The following is a 27,724-nucleotide window of genomic DNA, read 5'->3' as shown; positions in this document are numbered from 1 at the left end:
TTCTCTCTGTCTAATGCCCAAAGCACACATGTGACTGACTGCAGCTCTCAGTATGAACCAGTCTCTCTCTGTATGGAGCAGTGTTAGAAGCTCACAGTGTGCGTGGACCTCATTGAAATCTGGGTGGATAACTTTTGTAAAGCACCCCTCTGTTTGGCAATTTCATTTCTGTGTGCGTGTTTCTGTGTGCGTGTGCAGGCGTGTGTATGTGCGTGTTTGTGCATTTGTTCAAGCATGTGTGTGGGAATAAGCAGTCCACTTTTCATTTTCTATCCGTATAGGTTCCTCTTAATAACATTTCAAACATTTATTTCACCTTTATTTAACCAGGTAGGCCAGTTGAGAACAAGTTCTCATTTACAACTACGACCTGGCCAAGATAAAGCGAAGCAGTGTGACAAAAACAACAACACCGAGTTACACATAAAGAAGGTAGGCAATAAATAGGCCCTAGAGGCGAAAATAATTACTATTTAGCATTAATACTGGAGTGATAGATGTGCAGATGATGATGTGCAAGTAGAGATACTGAGGTGAAAGAGCAAGAGGGTAAGTAATAATATGGGGATGAGGAAGTCGGGTGTGCTATTTACAGATTGGCTGTTTACAGGTACAGGTAAGCTGCTCAGACAGCTGATGCTTAAAGTTAGAGAGGGATATATTTGACTCCAGCTTCCGAGATTTTTGCAATTTGTTCCAGTCATTGGCAGCAGAGAACTGGAAGGGAAGGCGGCCAAAGGAAGTGTTGGCTTTGGGGATGACCAGTGCAATATACCTGCTGGAGCGCATGCTACGGGTGGGTGTTGCTATGGTGACAAGTGAGCTGAGATAAGGCGGGGCTTTACCTAGCAAAAACGTATAGATGACCTGGAGCCAGTGAGTTTGGCGACGGATATGTATTGAGGGCCAGCCAACGAGAGCATACAATGCTGTGCTCTCTGTAACCAATGAGGCTACAACAGACAGCAGGGCTGACGATGCCCCACACTGAAATGGCCCTGAGCCATTTGCTTTAATAAAGCGCATAGTGAGTGAGAAGGAGAGAGAGAGTGTGTTTTTAAAGGCCAAATCACTCCACCCCCCCTCCTCTGTGTTTGGAGATGTGTGCTGCGTCTCCGCCTCTCTTTGCTCTGTTTGTTGTGATTGAGAGCCCTCCCTCTGGCTGACAGTGTCGTCCATCACAGCGATGAGAGTAAAGCTATGGCCCTCCGCTCTCCTCACCCTCTTGCCCTCCTTCCTTGTCTCTCTCCCTGCCTGAAACACAGATGAATGTGCTGCAAGACCAGCTCCAGATGTCCCAAGAACCTCCCTGAGATCTGAGATGGAAATAGGCCCCCTTCTTTGAAGGGCTCTGGACCGGTGGGAAAAATAAGAGCGGATTTCCTCGTTTCACACAGCAGCTAGACCTTCAGCTGCCTGAGTTCAACATTTTGTGGGGGGGAAGTGTGTTTTTGTCTTCCTCTCCACTAACACCCCCCTTATCTCAGCTGATAGGGGTTATTTGGGTTTTAAACTCATGGTACGATACATTTATAGAGCTACAGTATAATAGACTTAGCCCTTCTCAAACCATGCGTCCGCATCAGGGTTGGGATCAACGACGCTAGCAAGATGGAGTGGGCTACATGACAGCCAAGGCAGTCATTTCAAGGTTGGACTTATCATAGTATATGAGGAGCTTTTTGGATCAGTGGGGTGGGGAGAATGGGGGTGTGGACATGTTGAAATCAAGACTTTGAGAAGAAGCCCTTGGTGGGTGTAGTTTTTGCATTAGTGTAGCGCTCAGCACAGAAGTCCTAATAATGAATGGTAACGTTGTCCCTCTGGACGCACGCACACACACACACACACACACACACACACACACACAGTATTGTACAGCTTAGCTTGTGGAGACACACAACTAACCCCTAAACCTAACCCTAACCCGTACTCTTACCTAACCTTAACCTTAACCTTAATCCTAACCCTACCTCCTAACCCTAAAACTAACCCTAGCTCCTAACCCTGGCCCTAAACCTAATTCCAACCCTAACACTAATTCTAACCTTAACCGTAAACCCCCTAGAAATAGCATTTGACCTTGTGGGGATGAACATAATTACCTCAGCTGGTCAGATTTTTGTTTGCTTACTATTCTTGTGGGGACTTCTGGTCCCCACAAGAATAGTTAAACTCGTCCACAGAGACACACATACACTATTAGTCAATTTGTCCTTTTTTCCCTTACTTTGTGTTGAGAGGGGAACACATTGTTTCTCCTTCAGCTAGGCTAATCTCATTACAGTTTAATTTGGACATGTGATCGTCTGGTGGATGACAGGCTTAATGCTCGCTGAATACTTACCCAATCAGCAAACCCCATTTAATAACAAATAAGATCATTATCCTCTTTTTTACGCTTAAACAGGAAGAGATAAACCAGGAAGTATTTATTAAAGGGGCAATCTGCAGTTCGAACAATAACGAAGTGAACTCTCCGCCACTGATTTGGTAAACAGCTGAGGAATGGGGCTGGAGAAATGTAACCACTTTCAGACTGAATGGGGTAAGAGACAGATGGGAGGGATATTAAGGAAGAAAAACGGGGAGAATGAAGATCTGTTCAGATCAAGGTGTTTGCTTGTCAGCCCTTTCCAGCAATGTGAATTCCTTATGGGTGATTCAAAGGTATTTACGCTTTGACTTTAAAATGGATGCCAAACGAAAACCATTGATTTCAGAGTACAACTCTATGCACAAGGAATAGTTTTAACAATTTCTACAGAAAGGTTTACAAAAACAAATTAATTGGAAGAACTGTGCAGATGCAAACTTTGGTAACAGAGTTATGGTAAAATCTCCCTCAGCTTTTTATGCGACCCATGTTTTCCAAAACCTCTGTTAAAAAAATGCTCCGAATTATTATTCAAAGATGTCTGCAGAAGAATGGGGTGTCAGCTATGACATGGTACCTTGAATTTGAAAAAAATCTCTTGGTTATTGAACTACAGTAATTGAAGTGGATTTACACCCGGTAACGGAATTACGGTATCGGAATTACATGATCTGTACTATACAGAAATGCATAATTATGTATCTGAATCTCATTCTCCTCATGTTTCACAAGTTTGGACATCACAGTACAGCACAGCAGAGTACAGTGCAGTACAAAACAGCACAGCAGGACAGGGCGGAGTAGAATAGAGTAGGGCCGAGTAATGCAGGGTAGAGTACAGTGCAGTAGAGCACAGTAGAGTTCAGTACATTACAGTAAAGTAGAGTATAGTTCAGTACAGTAAAAAAAAAAATCTCTACTGTGCTGTACTATCCAAACTTGTGAATCATACGTCTATGATAGGTTCAGATTTGTCCCAGTCCAGTCTGTCTGTGGACGCTAACATCAACGCCAGTGTGGACTGACCAAATGTCAACTACTTTTCAACGTCCATGGACGTCCAGTGCTTAGTGGGTGAAAATGCTGGTTACAGTAAATGGAAAGAGAGGGTGCTTATGGGTAGGTGTCAGTAAGAGCTGGGAGAGGTGACCTGGAGAGGGAGCGCGAGGGAGAGAGATAGAGGGAGGGGTTGTCTAGACTCAGACTGTAACACTCTTGGTTTGACCACAAAAGAAAGACAAAGGAAACAGTTATCAACTGAACGTAAGTGTGCCAGTGGAAGGGAGGACAGTAGCAGATGACCCAACTGTGGTTTGTGACTACTACGATTTCCCATTGCAGCCAATTCAGTTGCAGTAATTCCGTTACTGATTTTGGGGTAATCTCGTTACCAATTTGGTTATGGAATTATGAGTTTGAATCACTTAATAATTCATAAACCAAATTGATATCAGTAAAATAACTATAGCTAATTGATGGGTCTACCTTTACTTGTTACTTCTGTGAACTTTCATTATCCTCCTTCCTGATGAGGGAGAGACATTTGAAAATGTGTAACGTCCTGAACAGAGTTATTATGTGTTTTGCTTGTTTAGTGTTGGTCAGGACGTGAGCTGGGTGGGAATTCTATGTTGTGTGTCTAGTTTGTCTGTTTCTATGTCCAGCCTAATATGGTTCTCAATCAGAGGCAGATGGTAATCGTTGTCCCTGATTGAGAATCATATATAGGAGGCTTGTTTTGTGTTGGGATTTTGTGGGTGTTTGTTTCCTGTCTCTGTGATTGTCTGCACCAGATAGGTCTGTCTCGGTTTTTGCACATTTGTTATTTTGTATTGTTGTTTGTAGTGTTTCACTTGTTCTTTATTAAACATGTTTAACACTAGCCGCGCTGCACTTTGGTCCTCTCCTTCACCCCTGGAAGAAAACCGTTACAAAATGTCTTAAAGATATGTGAGTTTTTGGTTACGGAATTACAAGGCCATTTTGCTTAAACCTACAGAAGGTCAACAATTTCTCCCAAAACTAAATATAAGTGTTGATATTAGTTGTCAGGGTCTGTCCGTCAACATTATTGTGTTTGATGTATTTTTGACACCTTTTAGGACTTTTTCTGACAGACCCCTTTTCCACCGGTTTATCATAAATTCCAAAGCCTTTACTTATGCCCACATTTTTTTTAAATGGAAAATGGTTGAAAAATGTATCTATGCCTTAGTTTCGCCCCAACTATAGTCTCTTAGCTTTCATTTGACACCCAATTTGACATGCTCCTATGAACTTCACATGTTGGTGCTCATGGGTCCTTTTACATGGAAATGCCCATATGTAATTTGCTTAAGGCTTGTTTTAGTGTGATTCAGTGAAGTTTAGTCTCTTTTAGTTTTTTTGTGATTACTAATATCTGTATCTTGAGGCTCAATGCTCTGCCAGGAAAATCATTCTTAGACTTTACTTTGATCAAAGCAAGGTGTATTGGTCGCGAACACGGATTTGTAGATGTTATCGCAGGTGCAGCGAAATTCTTATGTTTCTAGCTCCAGCAGTGCACTAATATCTAGCAATACAATAACAATCCACACATAATCCAACAAGTAGAAAAAGAATAGCAAGAAGTTAAGAAATATCAGAATGAGCTATGTCAGAGACCGGAATACAAAACATTAGGAACACCTGCTCTTTCCATGACATAGGCTGACCAGGTGAATTCAGGTGAAAGCTACGATCCATTGTTTATGTCACCTTTTAAATCCACTTCAATCAGTGTAGATGAAGATGAAATAAGGATTGTTAAGCCTTGAGACAAGACAACATATTTAAGTGCCTTTGAACAGGGTATGGTAGTAGCCAGGCGCACCGGTTTGAGTGTGTCAAGAACTGCAACGCCGCTGTGTTTTTCACGCTCAACAGTTTCCCGTGTGTATCAAGAATGGTCCACCACCCAAAGAACATCCAGCCAACTTAACACAACTGTGGGAAGCATTGGAGTCAACATGGGCCAGCAAACCTGTGGAACGCTTTCGACATCTTGTAGAGTTCATGCCCCAAAGAATTTAGGGTGTTCTGAGGGCAAAAGGGGTGCAACACAATATTAGGAATGTGTTCCTAATGTATTGTACACTCAAGTGTGTATAAATGGTGTGTATAGACAGTGTGGACAGTATATGAATAGAAAAGTTGTGTACAGCACTAGTATATATAGGATAAGCCATGACTAGAATACAGTATATACACATAAAGTTAGTAAAAACAGTATGTAAACGTTATTAAAGTGACCAGTGTTCAGTGACTTTATGTACATCGGGCAGCAGTCTCTTAAGGTGAAGGGTAGAGTACTTTGATGCACCTGTACTGTCTCACTTATTTAACAGTGACTGTTTAGCATTTAGGTTGTGGCTGGCATTCAGACCTTGAATCGTTCAGTAATTCTCAATGGAACATATTGTCTTCAGCACCTTTGAGAACAGCACCGTTGGCTCTTAGTTTTTCTGGGGGGAGGATGTGGAATAGAGGCGACAACCAAAGTGTTACAACTGGTTTTAACTTTAAGCGGCTTAGATTGTAACGTGTGGACCGGGGGAAATCTTAACGTCTGAGATATTCACTCTCTCTGATACAATACAATGGGCTTCTGTCATAGGCATTAGGCAGTGTCATGCTCGCACAAATGTAGGCACGGCGTTCACCATACCTATTGCGTTTATGCCTGACTTGCTGTTGACATGTTGCTCACAATCCATATGATGTCAGTGTACAGCAGACGATAACTGCTTTATGATAACTCACATAGGCTCGGTTTAACTTACATATAGGGCTATACTCTCCCCGTGTAAAAGCAACACCGTTTACTCAGCGATGGCAGTGTGTGTGTTTTGATAGCCCCTCATTTCCCACCTCATCCTCTTATGATCAAGGTCAATTATCCACTTACAACGATAGTCAGTCACTCAACCGGGTGAGCTATGAGCTGTGAGTTACGTAATAACCTGTAATTGTGCTGTCAATCATCCTTCCTCATAACTCCAACTCAATCCTCTATTATTCTCCCTTTCTATGTATTTATTATTCCTTTTAGTCTCTTCTGGTATCTTGTCAAATGAAAATGAATTTGAATACAGTAAGGGGCTTTTTGAGGTAAAAAGTTCACATTAGTCGGTGCCTTTGTCCTTTGTTGGTATGTGCCCTGCACTTCAATTGGGCTTTTGTTGAGCCCACATTCAGAATTGTGGAACTTGCAACAGTGAGATTGAGACATGAGAGAGAGTGTAAAGCAACTCATAAATTCTCTCTCTCTCTCTCTCTCTCTCTCTCTCTCTCTCTCGCTCTCTCTCGCTCTCTCTCGCTCTCTCTCTCTCTCTCATCTGGAAGAGTAAAAAGAGCCACTTCCTGTTGTGTGCTTAAGATCCCTGCCATGTGATAGTGTCAGTTGAAGCGGGCGTGGGGAATATGGTGGCTAGGCTCAGGCTGCTGGTGCTGATCTTGCTGATGTGAATGAACGTTGCTCTGCGGTGCGATTGTGTTCAAAGTGTCGACTCAGCTGGAGTGGCGTCAGTGGCAGCGCCGTGCACAATCACACACAGTGGCCCTCTCTGTCTGACATTTCAACAGACATACATATGATATCACCCCATGCACACGCCGAGGTGCTTACTTTCATAGAGACGCACACACATGCTGCAAGCTCTGACACATACCTGGAGATATGAATATGCAAATGTGTAACGGATCACTATAGGTGAAGTGGCGTGCTTTGGCTATGCTAACGCTGTCTCTTTGTTCTGTCTCGGTCTTTCTCTCTCTCTCTCTCTCTTTCCATTTCTGTATTGCCAAAATAAGCATGTTGAACAATTCAATAAGATATAAAAGACATTTAGAAACATTTATCAGAATTAGTGAGTTACTCGATTTCATTTGATCTCTTTCTTTCTCTCTCTCTCTCTCTCTCTCTCTCTCTCTCTCTGCTCTGCATCTACTCTCTCTCTCTCTTCTCTCTCAGGGTGAGGACCTGCACAGGCTGTGCAGAGAGCTCACAGAGAGTGATGCAACCTGGAAGCTGCTGATTGTGCTGAAAAATAAAGCCAAAGAAAAAGCCAGCCAGTGAACTGAACAGGAGAGGGACATGGAGTAACAGTGTCTGACTATACACAGCCACAGATAGAGCTTGTTAATGTGTTGCCATATACCATGACGGATTCAGTCTGACACAGTGTAAGGTACCCGGAGATGTACGTTTCAGATAGCGCTGTGTAAGCTATTTCACAAAGGCCCCTATAGCAGGTGCAGAGACATCGACTGTGTTGGATTCACTGACTGTCAGTGCATGGCTGAAGACCGATAGATGGCATTGGATTCATTAAGAAAAAGAGTGTTAGATGAACACGGCCTATAATAGCAACTGGATGCACCCTTACAGTTGGCAGTGGATGAGCACGGACAGATAGCATTGGGATTGGCTGATACAGACGGAGAACGCTAGAGCTAGATGAGCTACTGCRGATAGCAGTGTAGATCCACTGTTAGCGAGCTAGCGCAGGCAGGGAGTTGGAGTGGGAGGCATAGCACCATGAACCCCAGAGAGAGCGGAGGAGGAGGAGTGGAGGCCATGGAGACCCAGGCGGGAGGGCTGGAGGTGGGGGAGGAGGGAGGCAAGGCCAGCCATGGAGGAGATGGAGAAGAGGGGGAAGAAGACAAGGCCTCAGCCTACGACTGCAACGTGTGTGGCCGGAGCTTCCCCTTCCAGAGCTCTCTGTCGCAGCACATGCGGCGCCACACAGGCGCACGCCCCTACAAGTGTCCCTACTGCGACCACCGTGCCTCCCAGAAAGGCAACCTCAAGGTCCACATCCGCAGCCACAAGCTGCGCACRCTCACTAGCCACCACCCCGAGGAGGCGGAGGATGGGCCAGAGGAGGAAGAGGAGGGGTCAGGTGAAGTGGGTGTGTCCGAGGGCCTGGACGGTGGAACCAGTCCGACGAAGAGCAGCTCGGCCTGTAACAGGGTCGTCAACGGAGACGCTGACACAGAAGAGGGCATAGGGAAGACGGCGGTGAGGAGCGTCAAAAGGGAGAAGTCGAGCTCTGAGCAGCGGCCATATTGCTGCCGTCTGTGYGGGTACCAGACCCAGCGCGAGGACCAACTCCTCAGTCACATCGAGAAGGTCCACATCACAGCTGACATGGAGGACGAGACTAACCCAGTGAGTCAGGAGGCAGTGGCAACGGAGGGAGAAGCAGGGACTCAGGTCACTGATGGKGCCTTCCMCTGTGAGACGTGTGGCCAGGTGTTCACACAGGCCTGGTTCCTTAAGTCCCACATGAAGAAACACGCAGGCCTCCTTGAGCACTGTTGTCGGGTGTGCGGCCGCCGYTTCAGGGAAGCCTGGTTCCTCAAGAGCCACATGAAGACCCACAMTGGCTCCAAGGCCTCYGGCCGGGGGAAACCCAAGGCAGACTCCCWAGAGGCCGCGGCCACCRTCAACGACGTGGCCCAAGACCCAGAGACCAATGKGACCTCCACAARCCTTTAYCAGGTTTGCTCCAAGTGTGGMAACCTGTTCCATGACMGAGAGAGCCTGARGGCCCACGAGAAGRTCCACARCCAGGCTAAGCAGCCGACACAGGGCCAGAGACGACCTAGYGATGACGSGGACTCYCYCRGTGCCAAAAGGCGCCTCCTGGACTACCTCAGCCTCCGSCCAGCTGYCGAAGAAAARCCYCAGGAAGAGAAGAGGCGCTTRGGCCAGAGRATCCCCGAGCTGGACCCAGTTTGTAGCTACCAGGCCTGGCAGCTGGCTACKCGKGGCAGGGTTCTGGAGCCTGTGGAGGSATACAGTATRAAGGCTACGGCAGGTGGAGAAGGGGATGAGGTCCTGGCTGGAGGGACTGTGGTGTACGAGAAGGAGAGCAGCCGCTACATCCTGGAGGGCCAGCAGAGGGAGMGACGCTCAGGGAGACGCAGCAGCACCAGCGGGGGAGGGGGTAGTAGCCACCACACCTCCCCCGGGGAGCGCACTCCCGAGAGCCTGAGCGACTCGGAGTACCGTCCCTCCTCCCGCCAGGGCCGACGTYCCTCSTCCTYCCAGCAGAGCCAGWCCAAGTCCACCGAGTGCTTYGAGTGCGGAAAGGTGTTCCGYAGCCGCCACCAGATGATTGTGCACCAGCGGGTCCACCAGAGGCGAGACGGGGGCAGGGGTTCCGGGTCCGGAGGGGACAACAGGGCAGGGCAAGGAGTGGACCGCTGGGGATCCACCAGTGACCCCGAATCAGGCTCCCCCAGCAGGCCCAGCACCCCAGGGTACGGGAACTCACCACCAGCCTCCACCCTGGGAGAGGACGCCCCTGAGATGAGCACCGCCGATGCAGTCCAACTGGCAGGTTAGTGAACAAACCTCGACTGTTAGTTCCTGACCCTAATATAAGCCTTCTGGCGGGTGACCTTAGTTGGACTAATGAGAGGGGAAATTGGGCAATATTTAAGAGGAAATAGAATGTAAACAAAACCCTTTCTCTGACAACAGCAAGTTATTTAGCTCTGTCCTCAACGCGCAGATGTTGTATGCAGATTTAGAATGACAACAGCCAAGAGATAAGCTTCAATGCAAGGAATATGTTAAGCATGCTGTAGGAGCTCATTCCTTTTCAAGCTCTTTCAAGGCCCCTGATCTTGACAGTCTCCCACTAGCAAACATCTGTTGGTGAGATCCCTATCATTGTGATTCCATCTCRTCAACTCAGCCCCATATGGAGTGGGGACATGAGCCACCCTGTGGCGATAGTCGGAACTGCTCAGGATCTGTTTTTGAGTGTGCTTTACAAAAACAACATGATAGACTGCATCATGTCAGGTCATTATATTCTCATTTGTGTTCAAGCCACTGTTGAAAAGAACAAGACTGTTGACAAAAGCAGTCCGAGATGAAAAGTCAATGGGTGGTTTGATGAAAGCTTATGCTTTGAAAGTGGCATTACAATGGAGTTGGAATTTTTGGAATGCCTATCATTTCTTCACTCCTTTGAGCAATAAACACTGTGAAAAAAATCTTGAGCTATAAACACCGTGGGGGGGGGGGGGGGGGGAATCATGATAAACATATACATCTGGGTTGATTTAAGAGTCAAGATTGCTTGGTATGTATGTTTTGTTCTTCAGAAGGGTACAGACAGGTATTTGAGTGGGTGTCAGTGTTAGCACTAACTTGTTGAAAATATGTCTCTGCTTATCATGGTTTCATACACAGTTTAAGAATCAGAGCTTAGTCTTTCACTCTCTTCCCTGGCGGGTTAGAATGTCAGAAATAGAAGTCGTTTTTCTTCGTGCTCGAGCAGTGTGCTATTTCAGCTTTTCCTGTCTCAGGAAACCCCCCCCTTTTATCTGTGTGAATATGTTTTTGCTCTCCTTTTTTAAATTATTTACAGTAAAAAAAAAATCTGTATTTTTTTCTCCCCCTCGGCTTTCAACACGAGAGTGTTTGAAAATTGAGCAGAGAGAAATAGAGAAATAGCACGAGAACACGCAACTTCACTAGACTAAAGAAAGAATGGAGAAAGTTGCTTTTTTGTTCGCCGTACTGTCACACACAAGAAAAAAAAGAAAACACTTGTTCATCTCTGTTGTGAACTTCCTGTTTTGTCATTCATGTACTAAATCCTCAGACAGAAACATGTATTTATTCAGTTAGTATGCAGAGAATGGATCTTACTTATGATATCCCTTAGGATGTTATGTGCAGTAGCCTATGTATGAGAACATTAAGAATATTAACTCATGGTAGTCGGTTTAAAACATAACTCAGGGTCATGTTCATTAGGTTACACAATGAAATACATTTTTAAATGTTCTACAACAGAAAATACAAATAAGAATTTCTTATTGGACAAGGACAGGTAGTCCCTCCCTGTTTTTCAGTTTTTTTCCCCATTTGATGCCAAATGAACAGGACGCCAGCTGTGGCATGATGGCCACATTTTACATTTACATTTTAGTAATTTATCAGACGCGACTTACAGTTAGTGCATTCATCTTAAGATAGCTAGGTGGGACAAACACATATCACAGTCATAGCAAGTACATTTTCCCTCAATAAAGTAGCTATTAGTAAAGTCAGAGCTAGTAAGGCGGCGACAAAAGTCAAGTGTGAGTGTTAGTTCACAAAACCTTTTCTGGGGGGGTGCGAAGGGGGGGGGTGATGTTGTGGGATTACTTAAAATACTCTTTGAAGAGGTAGAGTTTCACTTGTTTTTGGAAGATGGGCAGGGACTCTGCTGTCCTAGTGGGAGGGTCAAGAGACCAGAGGTAGCAGAATGGAGTGCTCGGGTTGCGGGTGTAGGGTATGAGTGCAGCCTGAAGGTAGGGAGGGGCAGTTCCTCTTGCTGCACTGTAGGCAAGTACCATGGTCTTGTCGTGGAACTAAGCTTCGACTGGAAACCAGTGGAGTGTGAAGAGGAGCGGAGTGACATGGGAAAACTTGGGAAGGTTAAACACCAGGCGAGCTGCAGCATTATGGATACGTTGCAGGGGTTTGATGGCACAAGCGGGGTCCCAGCCAACAGCGTAGTCCAGACAGGAGATGACAAGTGCCTGGATTAGGACCTGCGCCGCTTCCTGTGTGGGGTAGGGTTGTTCTTTACGGATGTTGTAGAGCATGAACCTGCAGGAGCAAGTCACTACTTTGACGTCTGCAGAGAACGACAGGGTGTTGTACAGGGTCTCGTCAAGGTTCTTTGCACTCTCGTAGGGGGACACCGTGGAGTTGTGACACCGTGGAGTTGTGAACCGCGAACTGTGATGGAGAGGTCTTGGAGCGGGAAGGCCTTCCCCGGGAGGAAGAGAAGCTACGTCTTGTCGATGTTGAACTTGAGGTGGTGAGCGAACTTCTAAGTTAAGATATCTGCCAGGCACGCAGAGATGCGTTTCGCCACCTGGGCATCAGAAGGGGGGAATGAGAAAAGTAGTTGAGTGTCATCCGCATAGCAATGATATGAAAAATCATGTGAGGTTATTTCGGAGCCGAGTCACTTGGTGTATTGAGGGAAGAGGGCCTAGAACCGATCCCTGGGGGACACCAGTAGTGAGAGTACGTGGTGCAGATACAGATCTCCTGCACGTCACCTGGTAGGAGTGGCTTGCCAGGTAAGATGCAATCCAAGAGTGTGTAGAGCCTGAGACGCCCAGCCCTGAGAGGATGGAGAGGAGGATCTGATGGTTCACGGTGTCGAAGGCAGCGGATAGTCCTAGGAGGATGAGAACAGAGGAGAGAGAGAGTCAGCTTCTGTGACACAGAGAAGAGCGGTCTCGGTTGAGTGAACCGTCGTGAAGCCTGACTGGTTGGTGTCAAGAAGATCGTTCTGAGATAGATAGTGAGAGAGTTAGTTAGAGACAGCACGCTCAAGCATTTTGGAAAGAAAAGAAAGAAGGGATACTGGTCTGTAGTGTTTGACGTCAGAGGAGTTGAGTGTTGATTTCAGGGATGAGTTGATGAGGGTAGTGAGGAATGAGAGAAGGCCTCCAGAGATGGCCTAGAGAAGGGAGGAGGAGATGGGGTCGAGCGGGCAGGTTGTTGGGCAGCCGGGCCTCACTAGCCGCAGGATTTCATCTGGAGAGAGAGGGGAGGAAGCGGTCAAGGTGTAGGGTAGTTCTGTGGGTCCACTGGACTCAATAGGCTGAGCGAATGAGAAGCGGATGTCGTCAGTCTTCTTTTCAAAGTGGTTGACAAAGTCGTCTGCAGAGAGGGAGGAGGGAGGCGGAGGGGGTGGAGGATTAAGGAGGGAGGAGAAGGTGGAAAGAGCAATCTCAGATCCCCTGTCAGACAGTCCGGTAACAGGGCCTGGTAGGACGTCCTCTGCCCTACCTATACCCTCTATGTTCCACTGGCTGGTTACCTAATCCCCGCTGACGCCATCCAGTCACCCTGATCCCTATCCTGCTCTCCACGTCTCAGGGATTTGTTATTTATAGAGACACTCCTAATGGACACACATACTCTCAGAGGACACACACACACCTAGCATGCACCAGCTACATACCTCCCTGTGTCCCACTGCTGGCTTGCCTCTGAAGCTAAACAGGGTTGGTCCTGGGTGGGAGACCAGATGCTGCTGGAAGTGGTGTTGGAGGGCCAGTAGGAGGCACTCTTTCCTGTGGTCAAAAAAAAAAGATCCCAATTCCCCAGGGCAGTGATTGGGGACATTGCCCTGTGTAGGGTGCCGTCTTTCAGATGGGACATTAAACGGGTACCCTGACTCTCTGTGGGTCACTAAAGATTCCATGGCACTTATTATAAGAGTAGGGGTGTTAACCCCGGTGGCCTGGCTAAATTCCCAATCTGGCCCTCATACCATCATGGCCACCTAGTCTTCCCCAGTCTCCAATATTGGCTCATTCATCCCATTCCTCTCCTCTGTAACTATTCCCCAGGTCGTTGCTGTAAATGAGAATGTATTGTGAGTCAACATACCTGGTAAAATAAGGGTAAAATACAAATAAATGCATGTGCACACTCAGTTATACACACAAACACACACACACACATACTCACTCCCAGACAGGCTCGCCAATCAGATCAAGCGTTGAACGGCGATAGCCGGCAACCGCACAGCTGATGTTTTGGCGGTGTCGGAGGTGGAACTGCGTTGGAGCTGTCAAATGTGATCATTGTCACGAAGCCACACCAGTCCCACTCGCGTTGGAAGTTCAGAGCGAGAAAGTCTAGGCTATATAAAATAAATTAAAATCATTAAACAAAATAATACGAATTTATATCAGCCTAATCAGGGTGTAGATTACATCTCACGTCCCAGTAAACAAGGCTGCATGGCTGCAAGATTTCTCTTAATGCGACTCCGTGCAGCCAATGGCAATGTCCGCTTTAGGGATACCGTGAGCCTCTTGTGGATTTGACAGCTCTTACGCCGTTCCACCTCCGACACGTCAAAACATCAGCTGTGCGGACGTTGGTTAAAGCGGATTTGATTGAATCGGTCCCCGAGTCATTCAAATCAGGGGTTCGTTCAAGGTTTGCACTGTTGACAATGTTGTTTATAGTTTGGAAATGCCAATGAACATGACTAGATGGCTGCAGGAGTGTGCTGCTCAGGTGATATCTTATCAGGTGATCAGGTCCATGGAGGTGAGGTGATACACTGCTGAGGAGTTGGCAGGTTGCCACCCTGTCCATCACTCTTATCATCCCCAGACAGAGACAGTATTTAAAGTCCTTTTTTTTAAACCTATTTACTATTTGTACAGGAGAACATGATCATTTTCAGGCCGTTACTTATGAAGTGTGGATAGTCTTTCTAAATGGCTGAGTAATGAAGGTTTAGAATGTTTGTATGGTTACTGTCGGCAGTGGAAATGGCGAGCGCAAGCCAGATCTGGTTCTGGGTTCCAGGAGTACCTGCATGTCTGCACTGCACGTGGAGGAGAAGAGCGTCGCTACAGTGTCAGTCTCGATTGCCTTGACTCAGAGCACTCAGAGAGTGCTGAGTGGGAGGGAGCGAGGGAGGCAGGGAGGGCGGGAGGGAGCAAGCGAAGGAGGGAGGGAGCGAGGGAGGTGTGCAGTTAATGGCAGACATCCCACCCAGTGTTTGTTTATGTCAGATGGATGTTATTTCCCCCCGTGGTTTCCCCTTGGCAGCGAGGCAGGTTATGGCACTGACAGCTCTATGGGAACCAGGGCTTTCCCCTCCTCAAACACAGACATGCACACATGCACCATCTACTAGCACAGACTTTTCTGATAGTACGTTTTTACTCAATACAGTAGCTAACTATGTATGACTGAGAGATGTGGTTGTCTCACCTAGCTATCTTAAGATGAATGCATTAACTATAAGTAGCTCTGGATAAGAGCTAAATGACTAAAATGTCAAATGTAAAACACACTCACTCACGCACTCACGCACGCACACACACACACACACAACACACACACACACACACACACACACACCACACACACACACACACACACACACACACACACACACACACACTGAGAGATTAGCCTCCAGCTCAACCTGGCTGGGTGTTAGCCACTGCAGTATGTGGATAATAGGAGCCAAAATGAAAAGCAGATGGCAGTGGCATGTTCTAAGTGTGTGTGTGTGGTGTGGGTGTGTGTGTGTGTGTGTGTGTTGTGTGTGTGTGGTGTGTGTGTGTGTGTGTGTTGTGTGTGTGTGTGTGTGGTGTGTGTGTGTGTGTGTGTGTGTGGTCCATTTGTTTCAGTGGCAAGGGGAGGTCTTGTACGTCACAAGGCACTGAGTGTGTGGACACATATCCTCCTTAATTAAAGGGGCAATCTGGAGTTGCCACATCCATTTTTGTAATGATAAATGAAGGATATGTACCCATTGGATTCTTGAAGAATATAACTTAGAAATGCCTCATGAGCTTAGTTCAACTCCGGTGCCCCAGCAGAACCCAACATATAAGCTTGTTTGACCCCGATTTTTGTAAACAAAGTAAACATCCATTGCTCTGTCTATGAATTTGAGAGTGGTTACATATCGCCAGTCCCATCTCCAGGGGCGAGGAGCGTGCTTCGTTATTGTTTCAACTGCTGATTGCCGCCTTAAGGGGCCTCGAGAAGTGTTACTGGACATTTGTGTGTGTTTTGTGTTTCTTCCGGTATGAGGGAGAGAGAGTGAGAGGTGGGTGATCAATGCTCTGGAGTAGTGTGGGTGTTTTTGTATTCATGTTTATGTGTGATAGATTGCGTGGGGTTCTGTTTATGTGTGGGTGCAGGGTGGATTCAGTATATATGCCCCCATGTGGCGAACATTGACAACTGCACTCTGAACTGAACAATAATATAAACGCAACAAAGATTTGACTGAGTTACAGTTCAGAAAAGGAAGTCAGTCAATTGAAATCAATTCATTAGGCCCTAATCTATGTATTTTACATGACTGATCACAAGTACCTTAAAAAGGAGGGGCGTGGATCAGAAAACCAGTCGGTATCTGGTGTGACCACCATTTGCCTCATGCAGCGCGACCTCTCCAGCGTGCCAGAGCCATCGAAGGTGAGCATTTTCCCTCTGAGGTCGGTTACGACGACGAACTGCAGTCAGGTCAAGACCCTGGTAAGGATGACGAGCATGCAGATGAGCTTCCCTGAGATGGTTTCTGGTAGTTTGTGCAGAAATTCTTTGGTTGCGCAAACCCTCAGTTTCATCAGCTGTCCGGGTGGCTGGTCTCAGACGATTCCGCAGGTGAAGAAGCCAGATGCGGAGGTCCTGGGCTGGTGTGGTTACACGTGGTTTGCGCTTGTGATGCCGGTTGGATGTATTGCCAAATTCTTTAAAATGACTTTGGAGGCAGCTTTTAGTAGAGAAATGAACATTCAATTTTCTGCCAACAGCTCTGGTGAACATTCCTGCAGTCAACATGCCAATTGCATGCGCCCTTAAAACGCGAGACATCTGTGGCAATGTGTTGTGTGAGAGAACTACACATTTTAGAGTGGGATTTTGCCTCCAGCACAAGGTGCACCTGTGTAATGATCATGCTGTTTAATCAGCTTCTTGTTATGCCACACCTGTCAGGTGGATGGATTATCTTGGCAAAGGAGAAATGCTCACTGACAGGGATCTAAACAAATTTGTGCACAACATTTAAGAGAGTTAAGCATTCTGTGAATATGGAACATTTTGGTGATCTTTTATTTCAGTTCATGAAACACTTGACATGTTGCGTTTGTATTTTTGTTCAGCGTAGTAATGCAGCCAATTTAAATACATTAATCAGGGTATCAAAAGGCAGGAAGACTATTTTCCCTTCAGTTATTCTTATCGTGATATCAGAAACCATGATCATACTCATCATTAGGCCTAGGAATACTTCTCGCATCAGAGTGAATTTCTACATGTTGTTAATTTCCCGATAAAAGACACTGTTTACTCTCGTATGTCGGAATAATCTGGAATGACACTCTTGTGACATGTACAGATGCACTGAATCAGATGCGAATGCCATACATTTTAGCCTATGGGAGAGTCTCAATTGCATTTCCTTGACTCTTGTCTGCTCTCCTGGCCTCCTTCTCAAAACCCATTGTATAAGAAAATCAGAATTCCCACCCCTCTGACCTTATGCTCCTATTGGTTTTGGGAAGGAGGCGAGTAGAGGGGACATGAGGTATCAATTCAGATTCTCTCCATATATTCTTATGGTTTGGTATTTAGGCCAACACTGTCACCAAGTGGTCATGAGGAAGCGCAACACCCCCCTTTTTCATTGAACATGACTCGATTAAACTTGTCAGCTACTATTTCAAGCATATCTCTAGGCAGATCAATGTTTTGTAGAATGTTTCATAGACGTTAGCAAGACAGAATGTTCATATAATATTTGTAGAATGCAGTGGTGTAAATGAACTAAGTAGAAATACAGAAAGTTTGGAAAGGAAACACCAAGTAGAAATATGTTTAACCATTTATTAAAGAATGGATAATGCCAGTCTTGCCGATATAGGCTCTGCTCCTTCAGGGTAGCTCACTGCCCAAGCAAAGCGTCAATATATAAAATGACCAACAAGCAGTGAGCGCGGTAAGCTATAAAAATCCCCCAGCAGGAAAACAGAACCTAACAGGTGGAGGCAAAAGAAGCAAAAGCATACTAGCAGCAAGTGGTAGCTGGATATGTGAACAGAACCGGTCAGTTTAAATAGACCACCATATAAGGCAGGCGTGATTGTTACTAGCATCTAATTGGTGCAATCTCAGCTGATGCGTCAGCTGAGGCAGGGACTCGGGTTCCTTTTCTGAACTGGCTTCTCTTTATTTGTTTTTTGCGTATCTGTACTTTTCTTTCCTACTTATTTTTTGACAACTTTTACAATTTACTCCACTACATTCCTAAAGGAAATATGTACTCTCTACTCATGCCATACATTTTCCCTGACATCCAAAAGTGCTCGTTACATTTTGAATGCTCAGGCAGGAGCGCGATATGGTCCAATTCACGCACCTATCAATATAACGTGTTGTCATCCCTACTACCTCTGATCTGGCGGACTCACTAATCACAAATACTGGATTTGTATTTAGTATTTTATTAGGATCCCCATTGGCTGCTGCCAAGGCAGCCTCTACTCTTCCTGGAGTCCAAACAGGAATAAAGCAACAGATCGCAACCAAAAACATTGTCTACATCATTAATAAAACAATACATCGCACAAGACATTGTGAGCTATACAAATGTACACTGCTCCACAATCACACATGTACAATGTACTAGTGTGTGTCTCTTTGTGCCATGAGGTGTTGTTTTGTCTGTTTTAAAAGAAATCAGATTTGAACGCTAGCTTGAGCTACCTGATGTGAAAGAGAGTTCCATGTAGTCATGTCTCTATTTGCTACTGTTTGTAATAATGTCTGTGTTGGAGTGTGCCCCTGTCTGTCCATAAAAAAATACAAATAAAATATATTTGTGCCATCTGGTTTGCTTAATATAACATAAAGAATTCGATGCAATTACTTTTTACTCAAATATGAAAATGTACTTTTTCCACCAGATACTTTAAAACCAGATACTTTTAGACTTTTACTCAAGTAGTATTTTATTGGGTTACTTTCACTTTTACTTGAGTCATTGTGTATTAATTACTTTCACTCAAGTATGACAATTGAGTACTTTTCCCACCACTGGCCGAATGTTTCAGAGAAGTGACCAAACCATCTCTGTTCTGTTTTGCCTTCCACAGATGAGAAGCCTTACGTCTGCAGCCTGTGTGACTTTGTCAGCACGGAGTCCTCTGCCTTCCTGTCCCATCTACGTCTCCAGCACACCTGTGACGGCCGACCCATTCCCAACCCCAGCTCCAGCTCTGAGAGAGGCACCCCCAGTAGCTTCCCCAAGCTGAAGAGGGCCCTCCTCGACGGGCTTGCTCAATCCTCTGCCCCCCACCCTTACCTCTCTGTCCGGCCGTCGAGAGACAAATGCACCGACGGGAGCAGTTCACCCACTGACCCTCACCATATTGCTCCTCTGGACCTGTGTGTGAGAGCCGAGGGCCACAGGGGCCCGGCCTCCTCAGCCCTTCAGCAGACGGGCCTGCCCAGTCATAAGTGCTCCTACTGCTCCCACTCCACCCACTACCTGGAGGTGCTGTGGATGCACCAGACTGTCGCCCATCGCATCAACAGCAGCGCCCTGGCCCCCAAATGGGCCCTCCTGAAGAATGGCTTCAAGGGCCCCCGAGAGGGTTCGTCCTCCAGGAGACGCACGGGCCCTCCTCCCGCTCTGGATGGGAGGGAGTGTCCCCCGTTGCCCCCTGTGGTGCGCACCCCCCGCACACGCCCCCCATCGTTGAATGGGGGCCAGAAGAAAGACGTCAGGGACAGGGCAGCCAGTCAACCCAGCACCTCTTCTTCCTCCACACAAGGATCCTCTGCCTCAGGCTCCCAGAGTGTGCGGCCTCCCAGGGCAGGCAGCAGACAGAGAGGCGAGGCTGTGCCGGATCAGGGCCAACGCTCTCGCTCCAACTCCAGGCCCAGGGTGGAGATCTACCCACGCGGAGGCTCCTTGACCGGCTCCCTGGAGAAGAGCACTGCGGCCGGGGCTCCCCAGCGACCCTCAGCCCCTAGCCCCAGTGTTGGAGGAACCACCAGGCTGGTGGATAGGTACATGTTGCCTCAGGAAGGCCTTGGATTCATGCTGTCCAGCAAACATGGCCTGGCAGAGTACAGCAGAGCCAGGAGCTCGCCTCAGCCCCAGCCCAAGTCCAGCAGCTCCCAGTCCCACACCCAGTCTCACCCCCAGTCCCAGGGCAGACCCAGGGCAGAGCGCCCAGCCCACAACACCACCACGGCAGGCCAGGGATATGGAGCCTCCCACTCCCAGACACTTGGGAGCGCCGTCCAGGTATCCTCCACCTCTTCCTCCTACTCCTACTCAGCCCAGCATGTGGAGGTGAAACAGGAGGAGGCACGGGGGGTGGAGACACCAGAGCTGCCCATGGACATCTTGAGCTTCCTGAAGAACTGTAACTCCAATGACCTGGCGACGCTCTACCACCGCTGGGGCGCCGCCAACCCCCTACTGGACCCCACAGGTAAGAGCCAGGGCAGAGCTATGAAACAACCTTAGGTCCTTTAAATAGATAGGAAAATATGTTTAGCGAACTTGGCACATGACGTGGACACAAAATAACATCAAGAAAACAGAGGGAACGTCCACTCATTGTTTGCCACTCTCACAAGAGATCTTTAATGACGGTAAAGTCACCCTCTGGCACAAAACTCAACCTTCTCACAAGTGAGAAAGTGAGAAAAAAATGACATTTTTTCCACATTTAGGCCTGCTCTAATACTCAGATCCTCAGACATGTTTTTCATCTATGCAGCCTGTCAGTGCTGTGATGAGAAGGGGAGACATTGAGAAGGGTAGTAGGGATGATGATAAACATGCCTTAGGATCATGTGTTTAGAGGAAAGGCAAAATGTCAGGAGATGTTGAGCAGACCTTTTTTGGCTCGCTGATTGACAGCTCATGTCACATGTGGCGGGGAGCTTCACTGGACTGGATCTGCCAGCAGGACTGGCCCCTGAGGTGGTCAACACAAACACACGGGCTCAGTTGTGTACACGCACACATGTATGCAGGCGTGCACACACACCGCGCACGCACGCACACAAACACACTCGCACGCCTACACACACACCATCTAGCAGAAGATGATTGATAGACAGGCCGACTGGCCAGTCTGACAGGAGCATAAATAATGAAAGGGAGATGCATTAAAGTAGCTGTGTGTGTGCTGACCATGTCAGAATACATGTGTGTGTGTGTAGGAGCACACAAGGTACTGTATATTGTAAAAAGGCTGTATCTGGGGCAGTGTGTGTTCTATATGTAGGGAGCAATGGCGGCTGGTGGGAGGCGTTATAGGAGGACGGGCTAATTGTAATGGCGGCAATGGAATACATGGAATGGTATGAAACACATCAAACATATGGGAATCACACGTTTGAGTCCGTTCCATTGATTCCATTCCAGCAGTTACAGTGACCCCGTCCTCCTATAACGCCTCCCACCAGCCTCCACTGGTGATGTTATAACGGTGAAAGATGTGGCAGGACCTTCGTGGGTCTCTGTTCTGCAAGGCATATCTCCGCTCTCCCGGTGACCTGTCGCCAACTGTTTGGTTCAGGGCTCCGGCTGATGATACTCCCACAGACGGGGGGGGGGTAAGAGACATAATAATTAACCCAGCAGCAGCTGCTTTAGAAATGGTGATTACCAAAACATCCTGAATTTTCCCCGTATTCTGCTGCTGCTTTCCTAAGGTCAAGTGGGCCTCTGCTTAAGACACCCAGCTGGCAGGCTTCTATTGTGTGTGTGTGGTGTGTGTGTTGGTGTGTGTGTGTGTGTGTGTGTGTGGTGTGTGTGTGTGTGGTGTGTGTGTGTGTGTGTGTGTGTGTGTGTGTGTGTGTGTGTGTGTGTGTATGCATTGAGTGTGTTTAGTCCAGCTCACTTGTCTTTCATTGTGCCTCAGAGAGGAGAGAGAAGAGAGCTTGTGGGTCTGGCTGGATGTTTCCTGGGGCCAGGCAGGGTTAGATCTGCCAGAGACACTCTCAGTCACCTCCCCTCCCCTGTCACCCATACCACCAGCGGGTACCACGAGCCCAGGTACATGCCAGGCAGGGCTGGGAAACTCACCCCCTCACTCACTGCACACACCCCAAGGCTTTTTGGCTGGCAGGGGAAGAGGTCATTGGAGGGTTGGTAGTGGCGGTGGTGGGGAGGACAGGGGATATGTGACGATGGATGGACCAAGTTGGTCTCTCTCGTCTTCCTGCTGCTCCCTGCATCCTGCATCACCGGATGACACGCCGGTGATCTTTTATATCCCCCTTCTGCACATGTACCCACACGTACAAATAAACAGACTCTCTGACGCTCTCTCTCTCTCTCTCTCTCTCTCTCTCTCTCTCTCTCTCTCTCTCTCTCTCTCTCTCTCTCTTCTCCTTCTCCTCTCTGCAAAACACATCACACACACCTGACATGTGACACGCGGGCTGGGCAGCGGAGCGGGCACATCACAGCCGGGGCGTTTTAATTGGCTGTAATTTATGCGGCGGCCGTGTAGCTGTGTGTGTCTGCCTGTCAGAGCCTGAGATGATGCTGTGTGACAGCTGCAGTCCAACCCCTGGAGCTAGCCTCCCATAATGACACATTAGACATACTAATGATGCTTCCCTCTCTATACTCTACTCTTCTCTACTTGAGTTGAGGCTAGCTCTCTCCAGCCAGAGACGAGAGACTAGTCTGACCACGTCTGTCGGCGTCTACTCCTTTATGGCCCTGTGTTCCATTCATATACTTCCAATCAATCAATTACACGTGATTATAAAGTCCTTTTTACATCAGCAGATGTCACAAAGTGCTTATACAGAAACCCAGCCTAAAGCCCCGAAGAGCAAGCAATGTAGATGTAGAAGCATGGTTGCTAAGAAAAACTCAGTTGAAAGGCAGGAACCTAGGAAGAAACCTAGAGAGGAACCAGGCTCCGAGGGGGTGCCAGTCCTTTTCTGGCTGTGCTGGTGGAGATTATGAGAGTACATAGTTTACGTCATTTTATGTATTGTTCGTCGTATTAAATCCCTCCCAAATGAAATCGCTCAAGGGGAGAGTTCTGCCACCACCTGTCTTTGGAAGGTCATGCCATCTCTGTCTTGACCTGTGCCGGTGGATATTATAAGAGTACATGGCCATTAAGGCGAGATCGTTCTTCAAGATGTTCAAACGGTCATAGATGACCAGCCGGGTCAAATAATAATCACAGTGGTTATAGAGTGTGCAACAGGTCAGCACCTCAGGAGTAAATGCCAGTTGGCTTTTCATAGCYGAGCATTCAGAGGTCGAGGCAGCAGGTGCGGCCCTTCATTTAGTCCTTCTCTTCTATCTCTCCTTTTTTCTTTCCATCCTCCCATCCATCCTACATCTTCATTTTGGTCATCAGGTTTTTTGTGTGGATTTTCATTTTTTTCTCTCAATTCCCCATTCCCCTTACTCTTCCTTTATCGCCCGTTCCCTGTTACCTCTCTTTCTCTCTTCCCGTATCCCTCTCTCTGTGTCGTCACAGAGGGTGTGTGTTTTAAGATGACGTTTTAGCCCATGTTCCTCTCTCTCTGTGTTGTAGGGATGCTGAGGTCTCAGGTTCGACAAGGGGAATATGGCTGCCAAGAGTGCGGGAAGGAGCTTCAGTCAGCCCAGTCACTCCGCACACACATGAGATCCCACACAGGTAAATGGGGATTAACACAGACACACACACACACACACCACACACAACACACACACACACACACACACACACACACACACACACACACACACAAGCACATACATACGCAGGTGTGTGAATACACATGCACAAGTGCAAATGTATGTGCGCAAAAACACATATGCCTGTACACACACATGTGTACACACCACACACACACACACACATACACATACAATCACATATCCAATACTGAACATCAGTACCATTCAACTAGATTATTTGTTCATTGCGCTCCTCGGCCTGTGGGTTCATTCTTTGCCTCGACCAGAATAGCTGTCTGTAGGTTGTAAACGAATATGATTTGCTGACCTGTGACAAATATATATACATTATTAATCACCTGTCAGTTAGAGAGAAGGAATTGTGCATGCTAGTGAACCATAGAATTTGTCCATCATGCCAACATATGTCTCCCATTATCACGCATCCTTGTTCAGCAGCCAAACCAGTTATTGTGCCTCCTTTCTTATCTTTTCCTCTCCTCTGCTCCTCCTCTTCTTTGTCCTCTTTCTCCTCTCCTCTCTGGTCATGTCCATCAGTGGGGGCCAGCTGTAATAGGGGTAGACAGTGAGATAAGTAACTTCTTTATGGAGAGTGTGAATGATTTGTGGCACAGCCAGTGATGCTAAGTGACAGGAGCCAAACGGTAAGTGATGCAGAGGGATTCTTCTTCCCCCCCCAGCTCCACTGTAAACACACATGAGCGTGTGCAGCATGCACACAACACACACACACACACACACACACACACACACACAACACACACACACACACACACAACACACACACACACACACACACACATTACCCCCTACACACACACACCGCACAAAACACCACACACTGCACAAACACACACACACAGAGAGAGAGAGTGAGCTGTAATTAATGTTGTCACCGATGGTTTTATTCAGCATGGACGTCATCCTCAGGCGAAAGGCCAGTCACCCCGAGGCCTCCCATTAGCATGTCTGTGTCATATTAAATCACTGGCTTCACTCCACCAGGTCTATCATCATCATCATCATCATCTAGCTCAACTCCGCTCTGCTGTTGTTGTGTTGTTCTCTCTCTAACTAACTGGTCGTTGCTGTGGTGATGCTGGCGAATGGAGACTATGAGCTTTTTTTTTAAACAAGTAACCCCCCCCCACCCTCCTTCTTCCCCACAGTCGTGTTTGATTATAACGGACTCCGAGGTGCTGACGCTCAGACCAACCCCTCGGAAGCTCCCAAACAAGTATGTTGTTCCCATCGATTCACGTTGGGTTGCTGCTTCCCATTGCTTATGCCCGTTAGTTTTGTGTGCATGTGTTTGTCAGTGCATGTTTGCTGGTGCTCATGTCCTCTTTGTTTTATATTCATTCAGTTTTTTTTCACTATGAGTTATGTGTCCTTCTGGAATCATCCCCTTTCAGACTACCCATATTTCTTGTTGTCACTATGTCACCAAGTGACTAGAACCATAGACAGCAACAATACAGTTCCGGTAGTCTGTCCCTGTGTGAAGGATTGGCCCTGAGAACACACAAAATGTCTCTTTTCTCTCTGCATCAGATGAAAGTTTTCTGAGAGAGAGGGGGAGAGAGAGAGAGGGTTAGGTGAGGTAAATCTCCTCTGCTTTGACATTCGGAAAGAGCCAGGTCTGCAAGCCGCACCTCCATCTTAATGAATCACCCATCCGCAAATTTATCGCAACGCTATGAATGATGGGAGCAGAAACAGCGTCGGGGTCCAATTAGATGTAGTGTTGGCGGTGCTTTACAGTGACGATAACCTTTAGTGTAATTTAGTGCACCACTCCCATCCAGCCTCCCTCCCCGCCTCTCTTCCTAACAGGACGACGGTGTCCTAGAGGTGCTTGCTTTCCGCTCACGTCTCAACCGGCCCGCCTGATCGTCTGGCTCTGCTTTTAGATTCCGCGTGATTAATTGTGCATTTTTGTGGTTTTATTTCCCCCACCGCAATATAATGATGTATGATAACACACATATTTTTCTGTTTCTTCTTCAGGTAACAGAGAGGGAAGAGAGGTTGAGGGCAGAAGGAGTCATTTGTTTCCCCCCATTTATATTCTTCCATTTATCATAGCGATAATTAGGCGCAATTAAATGGCACTGTCATTTGTTTAGTTCAGGTGTGCTGTTGCTTATTTATGTGATGGCGTCAGAGCCAGTTGTAGGTCATTCTAATTAGCAAAGCGAGTGGGTGGGGCCGGCTGATTGAGGGAAAGAGAGAGAGAAATGAAGTGGGACTTCACTGACATCAGGGTTGCGTGGTCCTTTTCCACACGCGTCAGGCTTCTCTCACAGGAGACGAGGGCAGGTTCATGTTAGGTTAGAAAAGAGGAAAGTGAACTTGTTGTTTTTGGAATCAGGTGCGGTATATTTTAATGGTTTAGAAGTCTGTTGCCATGAGGTTTCATGATTTGGGGTTAAATTCGTTTTTTGTGTGCCTGTTTTGTGTTATAACTGTGTGTATGTATTCATGTCTTATTCATTGTACTGTTTAACTACAGTCAGTCCCAGCATGGTTTACGTCATTTTATGTATCGTTCCTCGTATTAGATCCCTCGCAAATGAAAGCGTTCCAGGGGAGATTTCTGCCGCCGCCTGTACTCTCTGAAAGGTTACGCCATGTCTGCCCTCTGTGTGACCTTTGAACTCTATGTGTGACCTCTGTGTGTGTTGTTGTGTGTGTGTCCCAAAGGGGAGAGACCGTTCCGGTGCCGCCTCTGCCCGTACCGAGCCTCTCAGAAAGGGAACCTAAAGACTCATGTCCAGAGTGTCCACCACGTGCATTTCGACAACGCCCAGTACCCTGATTACAGACCACCAGGACTGGGCCCCGAGCAGGAGGAGGAGCAGGGGGACTGGTTCTCACCCACCACCACCAACCCACCCCGACCTAATAACAGACCCACCAGCGTGACATCCCCAGGGCCTAAGATAGAGATAGAGACTCCATCCATATTCCCAGCTGTGTCAGAGACACCACCTGACAGAGTGACATCAGAATGAACTCACCCCTATTGCCCTTTTAGATTAAATATTACCAGGACTATTTGAAATGTGTTTAAAAAATAATAAATAAAAGGATTTCTTGGAAAGAGAAGAAAAATCGGACACTGTGCAACCAAATGCTGTTTTTTTCCTCTGTGGACCCATGGGCAAGGATGGCATGGTGGCATGCGACGCCCTATAGCTTTCAATTGTCCTATTTTCCCCCATTTGATTTAGATTGTATGAAATGGTTTTGTGCATTCCTCAGGACACTGATCCCTTAATAACACACGGCAGAATGGAGCAGCCAAGTTGGTGATGTTTACACTGACTGAACTGAACTCACTTAGCAAACCGCTCCGATGCAGCTGACTTGACAAGCTCAAGACGGTGTGTGTGTGTGTGTGTGTGTGTGTGTGTGTGTGTGTGTGTGTGTGTGTGTGTGTGTGTGTGTGTGTGTGTGTGTGTGTGTGTGTGTGTGTGTGTGTGTGTGTGTGGGGTGTGTGGTGTGTGTGTGTGTGTGTGTGTGTGTGTGTGTGTGTGTGTGTGTGTGTGTGTGTGTTCTATCCTCTCGAGCACCACTATGACGAGTCCAGTATGAGTGGCTGTAGTGAAGTGACCACTACACGATCTGACTCCGAGGCTGTTTGGCCGGTCATTAAAGAGAGAGAGAGTGAGAGAGAGAGAGAGAGTGAGAGAGGGCTAATGACAGTGTGAGAGGAGGTGCCTCCTTTACTGTTCATTAAAAAGAGTGCGCTTTTAATGGGGGGTATGAACGAGCGTGCTGTTTTAACGGTCGTTCAATTATTGGGAGAAGAAGAAGAGGCCGTTTTCTGATCCCTCTGATCCGAGCGTAGTCCTCCTCCCACACCCACACCTCCAACCTCAAATTAGACCCACTTACTGAAACCTCTTAGCAGGAACAAAGTGGTCGGACTGTTTGGTTCAAGTTGCCCTTACTCTCTTTTCTACTTGAATAAGAGTACACTCCTAAAAGCTAGTCCTCACAACAGTGGCTTTTTTGGGGGGGGAAGGTTGAGAGGTCAGGCGTCTAGAGC

General features: G+C 47.2%; 1 protein-coding gene across 1 annotated transcript; it reads left to right on the top strand.

Annotated features, from left to right (window-relative positions):
- Positions 1-7,759: 7,759 nt before the first annotated feature.
- On the top strand, positions 7,760-26,892 carry LOC111965262 (zinc finger protein 516). The gene is made up of 5 exons (XM_023989337.3): positions 7,760-9,747; positions 19,079-20,428; positions 23,519-23,623; positions 24,837-24,904; positions 26,374-26,892. The coding sequence occupies exons 1-5, from the start codon at positions 7,938-7,940 to the stop codon at positions 26,431-26,433; spliced, it is 3,393 nt and encodes a 1,130-aa protein (XP_023845105.1). The 5' UTR covers positions 7,760-7,937; the 3' UTR covers positions 26,434-26,892.
- Positions 26,893-27,724: the final 832 nt, after the last annotated feature.

This window comes from Salvelinus sp. IW2-2015, linkage group LG6.1, assembly GCF_002910315.2.
Source record: "Salvelinus sp. IW2-2015 linkage group LG6.1, ASM291031v2, whole genome shotgun sequence".
Lineage (NCBI taxonomy): Eukaryota > Metazoa > Chordata > Actinopteri > Salmoniformes > Salmonidae > Salvelinus > Salvelinus sp. IW2-2015.
The sequence above is the reverse complement of the archived record's forward strand: the minus strand, read 5'-3'. Positions and strand labels throughout refer to the sequence as shown.